At 48.3% G+C, this 14,108-nt stretch overlaps 1 protein-coding gene across 3 annotated transcripts in view; it reads right to left on the bottom strand.

Moving 5' to 3' along the window:
• Window positions 1–14,108, bottom strand: part of SYN1 (synapsin I) — a 561,211-nt gene that overhangs the window by 10,298 nt on the left and 536,805 nt on the right. For all 3 annotated transcript variants that reach the window (XM_085629525.1, XM_085629526.1, XM_085629527.1), the window contains exon 11: window positions 13,999–14,089. In XM_085629525.1, coding sequence (XP_085485651.1) covers window positions 13,999–14,089 — 91 coding nt within the window. The remainder of the gene's footprint in view (window positions 1–13,998; window positions 14,090–14,108) is intronic.

Here is a 14,108-nt window from a genome sequence, read left to right as displayed (position 1 = left end):
CAATCCAACCAAACACCAGACAATTACAGAAAGGCAAAAAGAAAAGAAGACCCCAGGTTCCAGCTCCAAACCACTAGGATTTTCCGAAATACCACATGATACTAAATACAAACTGGAAGTAAATGCCAAAGGGTTTAAAGCCGGCTTCTCCAACGGGTAGCTCATGAGCTAATGGTAGCTCTCCAGCTACCTGTAAGTAGCTCTTCTATGGCCAGCACTGTGAACTAAATTAGAAGCGTTGCTTGGCTGAAACCGTATATGTATCCTAAAATTGAAAGGCATGTATTTCAAGACTAAAATGTGGGTACTTTTAGAACTCATAAGTTGATGTTTGGGGGAAAATGGTTTACATTTCCAAGATAGATTTAAGGCTCTAATTTGAGTGATAAAAATAGAATGGTATTGGGGAAACTTATTACTAATGTTATTAGCTTGGAGCAGTGCAGCATTGACTGTTAAGTTGTACACAGGCAGAGGCATTTCCCATTGACAAAATATGTTTACATCATTGCTGGCAACCATGCCTGATGCACTGAGGTGATCACAGCTGGTAATCTTGCATATGGTGGCCACTCATGTAATCTTGCCTTATGTGGTTATTATTACATCTACAATAATATCAGTAGCTCGGGCGGATTTTTATCAAACATAAGTAGCTCTTATTTCAGAAAAGGTTGGAGACCCCTGGCTTAAAGAGTTGAACTGTGAGTCAATTGCTAGAAAGTACACAATGCAATCATTACCACAAATGCAGATCAAAAACACATTCGGTACATCTTCCATCCACTGATGCCAACTTCCAAAGTCTCACTTAAATCCATATTATGACAGGAGTTGAGTCGTAAGGGACTGGATGGGTCAGAGTACTGGATCACAGCAAATAATCCTAAACACCATAAGACTACAGAGGAATTGTTCAGTTTTGCTTCCAATCCCCAACCAGAGAAAATGTACATCTCACCAATACTACAGAACCACAAGATTTCCAAAGGTGTGTGCACCATGTGTCCAACACACAGAAAGTGACCAAAGTGTGTGGGATTTCTCTCAATACAATAGCATCACCTGGCATCATCAGAGGGCAGAGATCTCGCTGAGTACAAATACTGTGCAAATATAGGAAATTACAAAATAGTGCAATACTATACAATACAATAAAATACAATCGCGCTAAACATCCTACAGAAGGCAGGTCTGCATGCATCATTAAGACCAGCTCCAGCCAATAGGACTTTACAACTGCACATCTTCAACCTAGTACCATAGCTCCACTGTAAGGAGAGACATCAAGTGTGGTTGAATCACCAAGTGACAGAAATATATGGCAACCCAGTGAGAATGAGAGAATTACAAGGCAAAAGATCAGAAGACTGACACTGAAGCTATATGCTCCAGGAGCTTGAATACAATATATATTGAAGCAACATGACATGCACCCAGAAGAAGTCACAGTCTGACTCACAGCCAGTGGTAAGGATTTACAGCGACACACCCAGTGCTATGCCGCTGCGCAGTGTACGGCCAGAAGAGACCATATGAGATTTATCTGCAATGATAAAGTCCACAGCAGAGGATGGCATGTATCCATGTGCCTGTGTGTGTGTCCACTGTCACACTTTTCTCCATCTCTGCTTGCTCATGAACAGTTTGCAAGAAATTAAGGGGCATATTATCAAGAAACGGCATTAAAATTATCGCTGCTTTAGCGGCAGAAAACTGCTGCTAAAACGGCGACAATGGGCTTGATAATATGCTCTATGGAATTCCAATTGAAGCTGAGGTTAGATGTCCTTCACATCTAACATGGGCTTCAATTGGAATTCCATGGAGCATATTATCAAGCCCATTATCGCCGCTCTAGCGGCAGTTTTCTGACGCTAAAAAGGCGATAATTTTATCGCCTGTCTTGATAATATGCCCCTAAATCCTCAGCCTAAGAGGCCAAAAGGCTTCCCACACAGACCGTCCTGCACTCATGCGCTTTCTGTCCATCCGTGCAACAACATCAAACGCTTAAGCATCCTGTACCCTTTTTGCCCAAGGTGTATCATCAAGAGCAAGGTAAGAGCACAGCTTGGTCCTCATGCAGCTGATGCAGGGCATTGGGACACTACTCATAGGCGCCCCGCGACAGGCACACTCTTTTCAATCCAAGGCACTATCACGTGCTACCTGTCTGCCATCTCACCTCCTCAGAGGTATGGAGCACTATATAAATGCAACTAGGATACTATGTGATATGTACCGTTATGCCCAACTCCCAGGCAGGCTGTCCCTCTCACCCAGGCTTTATTTACTGATGATGTGCTCAGTCCTGGCATTTTAGCATCAGTCTGGACTTTGCGACAGAAAGTGGCTTTTAAGCATCAGGCTGCCCTCTCATGCAGGCCACACCTAGGTTAGTGGCCCCATGCCTGGGCTCCCAGCATTAAATGACTCTCTTAAGCCCTGAGATTCTTTGGCCACTGCATCTGGAACTCAGCTTGTAAGGTAAGCTGATACCTAGCGTATATGTCCACTAAAGAATTACAGCAGGTAAGAGTTATTGTTCCCTATATCATTTAATTCAAAATATTTATTCAATTAATATTAATGTAATACAACATAAAAACGTCATTGAGGTTTGTGTAGTGTTTGTATTTTAGCTCCCTGTTTTCATTTTAATTTCATTTGACCTCATTTAATAAATTTCTGTATTGTGATGCTTAGGGTTTGGGTCACACATGTTAAAGGTATTTTTTTTAACTTTAATTCGATTAATATTAACAGGGTTTCTGTTTCTCCCCTTTTTGAAAAAGGGTATCATATTGGTTGTACGCGATTTAATAGAAAAACGAATTCTAAGAAATAATTTAAACTAAAAGCTTTCATAAACATGTTCTGTATGAATGGCATTGCCATTTAGTAGAAACCAATTCAAGGAATGCCTTTTTTTTAAATGCCTTACTCGTCATTTATTTTAAGGTTCTAATGTAATTGTTTTAGATTTGCAGGGGTTCATTTTATGTTCACAATCAATTCCTTCATACGTCATGTCACCAGGTAATATTTCATCTTATGTTAAAGATGCCTGTTTATAAAAATATATATATATATATATATATATATATATATATATATATATATATATGCCTGTTTCAGTACCGTCTCCGAATGCTACTGCTTGTTTCCCTCTCAAGTTCCTTCCTCCCTCCTTCCTTGTCTTTTTTTTTGGGGGGGGGGGGGCATTTTAAAAAACCACATTCTTCCTCTCAACCCTTTCCCGACTCTGCTACCTTCTAGCTTTATCTCATTACCGTCTCAACCCACGATTAGCTATAAAGTTGTATTTTTTTCTTTATTAACAGGCATTTGTTTTAAAAAACAATTAATAGTAGGCTTGTATCTGTGCCTTTGAATTTTGGTTTTAACCTATATTTCTATTGAGATATTTTTCCATTAATGTTTTGATTTTTTTTGGTTTTAAAAAATGAAGTTTTATTATTTTGTTTTCCTGTGAATGTTCATACAGCTATCACATCTTCCACTCTCCAGGCCTCCAGATGTTCACTTCTCTTCAGTGATGTCTCAAACACATCTCGTAGGAGCTTTGTTACTATTTTTATAGTTCAACTAGTGGACTGAGAGTAGATGACTGCAAATAATGTCATACACTGGTTAACAAACTTCACACATTCCGGCTTCTACACTAGTACCGGGATGATGTGTTCATATCACACCATTGAGGAATGTGGTTGTCAGCCACAAGCTGGGTGAGTTTTTGGAAAAACATTGCATGACACTTGGTGTTTAGTTGGGTGGTTTATTTGGAGTGCTTTAACCACTGGTAAAAAGTTTAAATCTTACGTGTGGCTGGCCCAGGTAAGAGCAGTGGGGCAGGGGTGGTCGGGGAGGGCGGTGTAGTGTCTGGAGGGACAGGGCAGGCCTAAGGGCATGGGGGACTAAGTAGCCAAATAAGGGACACAACAGTCAGGGTCACTGGAGTGGGCCGAAGACCTCGAGCGGTCTCGCGCCCGTTTATTTATGCCTTCGGGCGTGCCCGCCCTCCGGGTGCGTGGGTGCGTGCTCAGCGTGATGGAACGGGCCGGGTGGCTCCGTTACCACATCCCTCCAATCTTTCAGATACAGAGATCATTTATCACGGAACAGTTTTGCTCTTGCGCACACCACGCAAAGTCTCTGAGTCTCTTACTTGGGGCTGGGTTTGGCCGAAGGCCATACGGCTGGCTCCGGGGGACGTCTCCTCGTCCGGTTCCGCAAGCTCCTCTGTCACTGGGTGCCCCCGCCTCTTCAGAGGGCCCGTCCTCTCGATCTCCCGCGCCGGACGGTGAGGGTGCGCTCTGCGATGTGCTCGCCTGCCCTCCTGGTGAGCTGCACCCTTCTCGGGCCTCGAGCTCCTCCTCCTGCGGGTCAGTCTCAGGGGAAACTGAGGTGATTCGTTTGAACCAGGACGCATTTCGAGTCACTGTCCGTGTTCCTCTCCGGGCTGACACCATGGTGCCCTGCACCCTGATCACCTCCCACACTTCCGGTTCAAACGGGGTGCGATACTTCCAATTCGGGTAACGGTCTTTCAGGATGACACCGTCTCCCACCTGGAGACTCCTCGCCTGGGCTCTCCTCGTCATACTGGCCTTCTCGTTGGAGGTCCGCCTTCTCCCTTGAGCCGCCTCTTGGTCCAGCGGCCGAGGCTGCCACACGTGACTCGACGGGATATTGTCTCTGGGGGCCTTCTTGAACAGAAGGTGCGCTGGCGCACACCGAGTAGTACAGTGAGGTGTCCGGCGGTACGCACTTAGGAACTGTGAGAGGCATTGATCCGCGTCTTCCCCTTGCTCGACTCCGATCCTCAGAGCCCGGTTCATCGTGCGCATAAACCGTTCTACCTCTCCATTCGCCTGGGGCCACTGTGGGGTGATCTTCCTGTGCCTGACCCCTCGGGCTGCTAAGTAGTCCTGGAACTCTCGTCCTTGGAACGGTGGCCCATTGTCCGACCGGACTTCCTCAGGTAGGCCCATCATGGCAAATACGCGGTCCAGCGCCGCTCGCACCTGGCTGAATGCTGTGGAGGAGACCACTTCCACCACCGGGAACTTGGAGTGCGAATCCACTACCACTAAGGTGTGTCGCCCATCCGGGAAAGATCCAAAGTCCACACACAACTTGGACCAGGGTTCCAGACATGGGTCCTCCGTAATCACCGGATGAGGTGCCGGCTCGCCCCCGGTGATGTTACACGAGTGACAGTTGCGGATGACTTCCTCAACCAATGCATCCATCCGAGGGAACCACACCTTGCTCCGCAGCCTGGCCTTGGTCTTGGAGACGCCTTGATGCCCTTGATGTGCCAACCTAACCACCTCTCCTCGGAGACTCTTCGGAATGACGAGTGTTGCTCCTCTCAAGACCACGCCATGCGGCCCCTCGCTGAGTTCACTCTGCGCATTCCACATTTGCTGCCGAAAGACTCTCTCCTCTTCAGTGAGGGCTTGCACCCCGTCCAGGAAGTTCCGCCAGTGGCGGTTTGCCAGCGTGCGCTTCACCTTTACGAGGCAGTCGTCCAGCTCCGTGGCCTTTCCGATGTCTTCCAGCGTGAGTGCCACCGGGCATGCCGCTTGCAATACCAACCGGACAAACTCTTCCGTGCCTCGCTCATCCGACTGATCAGGGTGCGCCGGCCCCGGGTGCCGGGACAGGAAGTCCGCCGGGTTGTTGGCACCGGGTCGGAATACGACCTCAAACCTGTATGCTTGCAATTGGACTGCCCATCTCTCGATCCTCGGGGGCCCTAGCCGCGCTGTGCCGGCGAAAAGCGGGACAAGGGGCTTGTGGTCGGTGACCACCCGGAAGTCGTGACCATACAGGTAGAGATGAAAGTGCTGACAGGCCCACTTGATGGCCAGCGCCTCCCGCTCAATCTGCGCATACCGCATCTCCGTGGCCGTCAAGGCCCGGCTGGCGTATGCGGTCGGGACCCATTCCTTGTAAATGTAAATGTAAATGTAAATGTGCAGGAATTTATATAGCGCAAATCACCAAGCGGTCTCTAAGCGCTTGCTTAGGGAACCCGTCCTGGTATTCCCCTGTGAGATAACCCAGCAGGGCATCCGCAAGGTGAAAGCCAGGCATCCCGCCGCGAGGGGCCCATGTGGAGATTAAGCAAGCTATTGCCCAGAGTCGCAGAGTGTGAACCCATGAGTCGAGTATGCACTGGAGCGAGAATTATCGAGACCATGGACATTTATGGACTCAAGACCCAGCCGAGCCGGGAATTGAACCCTGGTCCCGGGCTGACCTCTGCTTCCAGGTCTGCCTCCTCTAACCAGTGAGCCACACTTCTCCTTTGCCTCCGTTTCCTGCATCAGGACCGCGCCCAGCCCAACGGGGCTCGCGTCCACCACCACCTCTGTCCGCCGGTGGGGTCTAAAGTACGCCATGACCTTGTCGTCGATCAGCGCGTCCTTGACCGCCTGGAACGCCAGATCTTCCTTCGCCGCCCAGGTCCAGGGCTGACCACTCTTCGTGAGAAGCCGGAGCGGCTCCGACAGGGACGCCAAGTTGGGAATGAAACGTCCACAGTAGGTTGCCATCCCTAGAAAACTCCTGACCTCGGTGGCGGAGGTGGGCCTCGGGGCAGCTCGGATCGCTTCCGCTTTCTTCGGATCCACTCTCAGGCCTTCCCTCGAGAAGATGTAGCCGAAGAACTCGACCGACTCCTGGTAGAAGGAGCACTTGGCCTCGTGCAGGGTGAGGCCGCTATCCGCCAGCCGCTGCAGCGTGTCTCGCAGATGCTGATGGTGCTCTTCCAGAGTCTTTGAGAACACCAAAATGTCGTCACTCAAATTGATGACTCCCTGGAGTCCCGAGAGAGTCTCCCGTATGGCGTTTTGGAACACTTCGGCCGCTGACGAAATACCGAAACTCAACCGCTTGTATCTCCGCAGGCCAACGTGGGTGGAGAAGGTGGTGATGTTGCGGCTGTCTGGGTGGAGTTCTAGCTGATGGTATCCCGCGTTGAGATCCAGTTTCGTGAACCACTGCGCGCCGTTGAGGTCGGCCACGATATCGTCCATGGTGGGCGTGAGGTGTCTTTCGCGCTTGACTGCCTTGTTCGGGAGGCGCATATCCACACACAAACGGATGGCGCCTGGCTGCTTGGGTTTGGGCGCCACAACTAGGGGGGACACCCACGGGGTGGGACCCGATACTTTCTCGATCACCCCCAGGTCTTCCAACTTCTTCAACTCCTCCTCCACTCATGGTCTCAGGAGGAATGGTATTCTCCTGTGACGCAGCGCCATGGGCCGGACCGTCGGGTCCACGTGCAGTTTGAACTGTTTCCCGCGTAGGCACCCTAGACCTCGAAACAGCATTGGAAAGTCCTTCAACATCTCCCTGGCATGCAGGTCATGCACCTGATTCGCGAAGAATACCAGCGCCAGATCTTCGGCGGTGTGACAGCTCAGCAGGGTGCCCCTCTTGCCTTCCGCCACGTGGAACGTCGTGGCCAGCTTCCTGCCGTCACTGACGACTTCAACGTCGATCACCCCTCGCAGGGACAGTGGCTTGTCACTGTCATATGTGAAGATTTGGGCTTTGGAGGGCCTCAGGGGTGGTCGTGGCGACAGCCTCTCATACTGGCAGCTGTCCATGACGTTCACCGACGCCCCCGTGTCGATGAGAGCGCTCACCGGGGACCCGGCCACCATGATGTCACACATGGGCGGCGGTCTTCTCCTCGTGCCTTCCCGGCCCACGAACGAAACGAAGAATACCTCTTCTTCCTCCACCTCTTCATCGAACTCTGTCTTGATGTTTTCGCGCAGGGCGGCGGATTCTTCCACTGTCAGTTGGTGCACGCGCGCCGCTGCCCCTCGCGGGCCGGAAGCACCGCCGCGCGCCCTTATGCCGCCTCTGCAGACCTTCGCGAAATGGTTCGCCCGTCCGCACTTCAGACATGTTTGTCCCATTGCGACGCACCGGCCGCCAGGTGGGTGACCTAGGCCGCAGTTGCCACAGGCGCCGCCCTGCGGAGCCCTCGCGGCTCCTCGCTGCTGGTTCGGTCGCCTCTGCAGCACATCCACCCTCTCATCCTTGACTGCCGGCGGTTTCGGGGCCGTAGCTGGCCGGTTGAGGGCCGCCTCCATCTCGTCCGCCCGAGCGTTGGACAGCTCGTGAGACCGGCCCAGGATCAGGATGTCATCTAGGGAGATGCCTGGCTGCCGTAGGATAAGGCGCCTCAACGGGACCGACCTGCAACCCTGGATGAGCTGAGCCCGAATCTCTGCTCTCTGGTCCGGTAGCTCGCAGGACAGCGAGAGTTTTCGGAGGCGGGCATAGAAGACGTCGATGCTTTCTGTTTCCTCTTGTCGCGCCCGGCGGAGCTTAAACCACTCGAAGTCGGGGTTGGTTTGGGGATCAAAATGGCGGTTTAGGGCCCTTATGGCGCCCGCATAGTCGTTGGCGTTCCCCCTATCTGGTAGGGTCTCGAAGAGGTCGTACAGTTCTTCGCCACATGAGGAGAGACCTCTTGACAGTATTGTCCGTCTCCCGCACCCCGACAAAGTAGTGCTCCAGCCGTCCGATCCATGAGCGCCACCGCACCGCCGCCGTGGAGGGGTCCGACAGTTCGCTGAACGGCGGCAACGGGGCTACCGCACTGTGCTCAGGCGCGGCGGCCGCGGGCTGAGCGGCGGCCGCTGGCTGTGGCGGCTGCGCTGCGCCTCCTCCGCTGGTGACAGGGGTGGTCATGCTTGTCGCTTCTCACCTTCACCTCCCAGGCCGTGGCTGCAGGTCTGCTGTCCAGGCGAGACCACCGTCACACTCCTTCCCCTTTCCGGGCTGATGCAGGCCGCCTGCCTGGCGCTGCGCGCAGGCGAGACCAACGGCTGAGCTCCTTGACGCAGGCAGGTCGCCTGGCTGGTGCTGCGCGTGGGCGAGACCACTTGTTCTTTGTTTTCAAGCTTTATTGGCACGATCTCCCCCGCAGGCACTTCTGAGGACGCCCCTTGCTACACGTCTCCCTCGGGGCCTTCACCGCCAGAGCTACGACGAGCTCTTCACTCCCCTGCACAGGCACTGGCCGGGCTCACGAGGGCCGACTCCTCCCCCCGACACGAGCTCACCGGCAGTGCGCACGGCTCAGGATTCCCCACCGGGCAGCAGGACGGCGCGCGCGCGGCCCAGTCAGCCAGCGCGAGGGCGCGCTCGACGAGTCCGCTGTGTTCCACCTCCGCGGAGAGCGCCGGACACCGCCAGTCAGTACAGCAGGTGCGCGGGAGGGGCGAGGCGCGGGTAGGCTCCGCTCTCGTCGCCAATGTAGTGTCTGGAGGGACAGGGCAGGCCTAAGGGCATGGGGGACTAAGCAGCCAAATAAGGGACACAACAGTCAGGGTCACTGGAGTGGGCCGAAGACCTCGAGCGGTCTCGCGCCCGTTTATTTATGCCTTCGGGCGTGCCCGCCCTCCGGGTGCGTGGGTGCGTGCTCAGCGTGATGGAACGGGCCGGGTGGCTCCGTTACCACAGGCGGGAGTAAAACGGCAGAGATGGAATATGGAAACACAATACAAAAATCCACTAACCTTGCGCAAGGTAAGTGGTTTCATTTTGTAAAAATGTTGTTTCCCTATTCCGTCCCCATCAACTTACACTCCCCTCCCCACCGTTCTTACCTGCGCCAGCCACACCTGGTTAAATTGATGTTGCGACAGTCATTCACCGCTTTACAATTTTCTTTGCACGTTTAGAGATGCATGGCATTTCAAGGCGTGAGAATGCTAAGAAAACGCACAATGCAAATTCTCTAAATTGGATATCTTAATGAGGTCTGAAGGTGTACCCCCAAAAGAGAGATGAAAAAGGATGTAGGTCAGTTTCTCAAGATTACATTTCGGCCAAATACGCGTGACGTACAACAGTGTTCCTTATTCAACTTCTATGACTTGACAAATATACACAAACTTCAGGATTGTGGATGTTCCATCCAAGATTCACACCACAAACAAAAATAAAGAACCTTTTGAACATAGAGGGTCTGATTCAGATCAGTAGTACAACTTACTGACTACAAAATACAATTCACAAACCTACGCGTCGAAATCTCTACCTCTTCTGTCTTCTCTATGAGGAGTTCCTCCGACTTGTAATCTTACCAATAAGCTTCTTATAGCGAGTTTAGGTGCTAATTATCGGCCCTGGTAAATAATGATAACAAGGGGTACGTTATTTATCTGGTGCGATAAATAACACTTATTACGAGTTGGTGGAGAATAGCATTCAGATTTTTGTGTTTAATGCACCAAAATCTGCATGATATGGTAAATGGCGTAAGCTTTTCCTCTGTTAAGTTTTGGCAGGTTTGACCTGCTGAAATGTAACGAAGGTTGAGGTATTTAACGGGTCTGAAAATGCGTTAAATACCTAGAGGGGTTTACGCACGGGTCGGAATATACCGACCAACTCTTATCAGGTCCTTGGTAGTAAATGCAGGAAGGACTACAGAAGTTATTGGATAAAGGGCATACTTATTACTAAATAGAAGGGGTTTAGGAAAGATTGAGGAGGATTTTAGTAAGGGCTACAGAGGGGTTTAGGAAGGGACAGACCCTCACCCAGAAAAGAGTAAACCTATTGCTATTCATAAACTACACTTCTATATTTACTACAGCCAATAAGGGCCCAAAACAGTGGTAAATGTACTCCACTTCAGACCTGGAGTAAGCCAAGCACCACACTTGGCCAACCACTGGTACTGCAGCATCTCCCTGTAGGAAATAATAGAAGCAAATACAACGTCAAACGAACTTATGTTAAAATAAATGAATGTATTTTAACTTTATAAAATATATAGACATTTCATTTAATATTACAACATATATGAATAGAAAATAAATATTTTATGATAAAATATTTTAACAACTTTGTTTTAATTTACAAATATTTTTAAATATTTGAAATTTTTCAATGACATTAATTGTATACATAACTTTTTTTTTTATCACACACTAAATAAATATATATGGTCATTTTGTATTAGGTGGGATTTTGAAAAAATAACTTAATGGAATGTTTTAAATTAATTAAATATTTAATTCAAAATTAAGCTAATAGTGCTGCAGAATTTTATTTTTATTTTGTTCTGTATTTGAAATATATAAAGGTAATTTCCATTAACATTTAACATAAAAAAATATTTATTTTAAAAAGTTTAAAAAAACGTTAAAAATATTTTCCCATACTTTACTAGAGGAAGATCTATGCCCCGGTGGTAGAGAACTCTGCCTGCACATGAAAAGTTAAAAGTAGTAACATTACACTTGTAAATTTGACTCCACCACCCGTTTCAGGGGTTAGAGACATGAAAGTGTACATTTTGTAGTAAATTTCCTCTCGAAAATGGTAAATGGCCAAAAGTAGTACATTTACCACAAAGTGTAAGAGTACATGTATACAAGTAGATTTACTCACGTGTAAGTGTACCTTTGTAACCAGGTCCATAATCTCCTTCTCTGTCCCTGTTAATTTTCTCTCACTAACAGTGTCACAGAAAGGCACAGGACAGTGCTGTCCTGGTTTGAAAATGCATATATGGTGCTCAAGAGTACAATATTCATTCAGATAGTTGTCTGACATACTTGTCCTGCATATACAGGCATCAACCGGGTTCCAACCAGCCATGCACTCTGGTTTAGTTAAAAACTATAATAAGTGCATTTTTCATAGAAAACTATATATTTGATTTCTTTTTACAGATATTTTGTTTAAAAGGATGAAAAGCAGGAGACTATTTTTTTATCCTAAATCAAGACACTATCTAATAGCATCAAGTTGGATGACAAATGAATAAAAGAACAATTAATAACTTATTCACCGATACTAAGAGAATATTGCAGAAAGGAAGCAGAGTAGCTCTGTTATGACTGAATGAATGAGTGAATGGATGAATATAATACTAATATTTGGGTCTAGATCTCGTGCAAGAAGGAACCAGGGAGATCTGGTGTCCTTTGCATGTAATTTTTGTCGTCAACTGTGTATTAAAGTACTCTCCTTTTCACGTAGTAAACCACTGACTCAAATGGCAGCCTCTTGAATGAGATTGCTGTTCTTGCTGTGTTCTGTGTGTCTAGCCTGCACCACCTTCTTTAATTTATCTTGAGCTGCTCTGCATTGCTATCCTGAGAGTCAAGTGCTAAAGAAAATATTTTGGTACACCAGGTTGGAGTAATATAGTGTGGTGGACCCAGGACACCAGTGGTAAATTACTTCAGTGGTCAAATGGAGCCCAGTACCCTTGCTTGTCCTTGGACCACCCAGACTAGGGGGGATATTTACAAGAAAATGCCGGAGTGCGGTGTTGCGCCAAATTTGGCAATGCCAAACTCCAATATTTTCAAACCGCAGGGATCTGCCATATTTAAAGAAATAGGGCACACCCCTGGGTTTCCCCTAGCGCTGGTACTAAAAAAGCTGCCTGACGCCAGGGCAGGCACCCTGCCGCCATGTTCCAAGGGTGCCTGCACTGCTGGGGTGATTGTTTATGTGCAAGAAGGGACACCTTCCTGCACATAAACAATCAATAATGGCGATTTGCTCTCTCTTTGTGTGCTGCAGAATGCAGCACTCATAGAAAGAGCAAAAACGAGGAGAAATTATTAATTTCTATATTATTGTATCGCCATCCTAAGACCAGGTATTACCTGGTCTTAGTTTGTGGCACTGCCCCAGCCTTGCAAATCTGGGGCAGCGTCAAAAAGCAATGGGTGTTGCAGTGGAACACCCACAACAACACTCATTGCCCGCCCCTTTGCCGCAGCAGACTGCAGTGGAAAGGGGCATATTTACAAGGTGTCGGTAAGTGGCTTAGCACAACCGTGAAACATGGGGAATGGTGCAGCGCCAACAAGGCATCAAAAATGTATGCTCCAGTGGAGTAAGGGGCTTGTAAATATGCCCCTAGGTCTCATGGTAACTCGTATCTTTTAAAGGACGATAAGAATCAGTCACCCACTGCTGATGGCGAGTGGCTGGAGAAGATACCAAATGAAGCTGACCCTGTTTACATTCATTGCCACTTCCGCATTCACTCAATACAGGTGCGGTCTATTGATGGAGCAACGCATCTGAGGTGTTTTCATCCTGAAAAAATGAAGTTTTGCAAATCCTCATCCTTTGCTTTATCCTTAATCATTTGCTTAAGACAAATGAGGCAGACAGGGTCATTCTTTCAGATAATGCAGACTCCAGCAGGTGTTACTGCTTGTTATCAATACATCAGCAGAAAATGATGAATAAAGTAAATGACCAGCAGAATTAGCAAAACACCATGATTCAATCCACGTGCATGGGATTCCCAGTGCATGATCGGTCTCAATTTATATCTTCCTCCTTAGACTTACCATAGATAGTGGGTGACTTTTCAACTCATGACCTAATTGGTCCTTTTTTGTCCTGATGAAGGTCTGTTAAATTGATATGAAAGCCAAAACAGTTGTAATAACTCTATTTACAGTTTAGTGCATACTTCGTCCAAAAAGGCGTGCAATTTGGAGTTTATAATGCCCAAAAAACATTTGAATGATTAATACACATTTTAACTAATGTTCATTGTATACAGGATAGTCACATACTTTTAATGAATCCCTGGTTTGCAAACAAATTTGCTAGAGTTCTTCAAGTATACAAGTATTATATATTGCAGACCATTTTTATTCTAGCACACTTATGGAAGGCATTGGCTTGTTTTCTTCCTCCTGACCTGTGTTGATGGAGCGCAAATGCTTCAGTGATGGGACGATACCTCCAACAAGTACTTAACTCTCCTGATCTAAAGGGTCAGCAATGTCCTGCTCCAGTTCTATTTTAATTAATCCCTCATTGCCCATTTGACATTCAACCCACTATTGCCTAGTGTTCTGGTGAACAGTGTCTGTTAAGAATGCTCTAGAATAGATACTCAGCCATGGGCACCATGTGTTGCTGACTACACAGATCTCTCACCTTGAGGAGGAGGTCGCTGCTGCTGGGGGGGAGCACTCCCCGGCTGGACACCAGGCCCTGGCTTGGCTTGCGGGGGCTGAGCTTGCTGAACCTGCAAGAGGATATTTCAT

Source organism: Triturus cristatus, chromosome 10 (genome assembly GCF_964204655.1).
Source record: "Triturus cristatus chromosome 10, aTriCri1.1, whole genome shotgun sequence".
Taxonomy (NCBI): domain Eukaryota; kingdom Metazoa; phylum Chordata; class Amphibia; order Caudata; family Salamandridae; genus Triturus; species Triturus cristatus.
The sequence above is the reverse complement of the archived record's forward strand: the minus strand, read 5'-3'. Positions and strand labels throughout refer to the sequence as shown.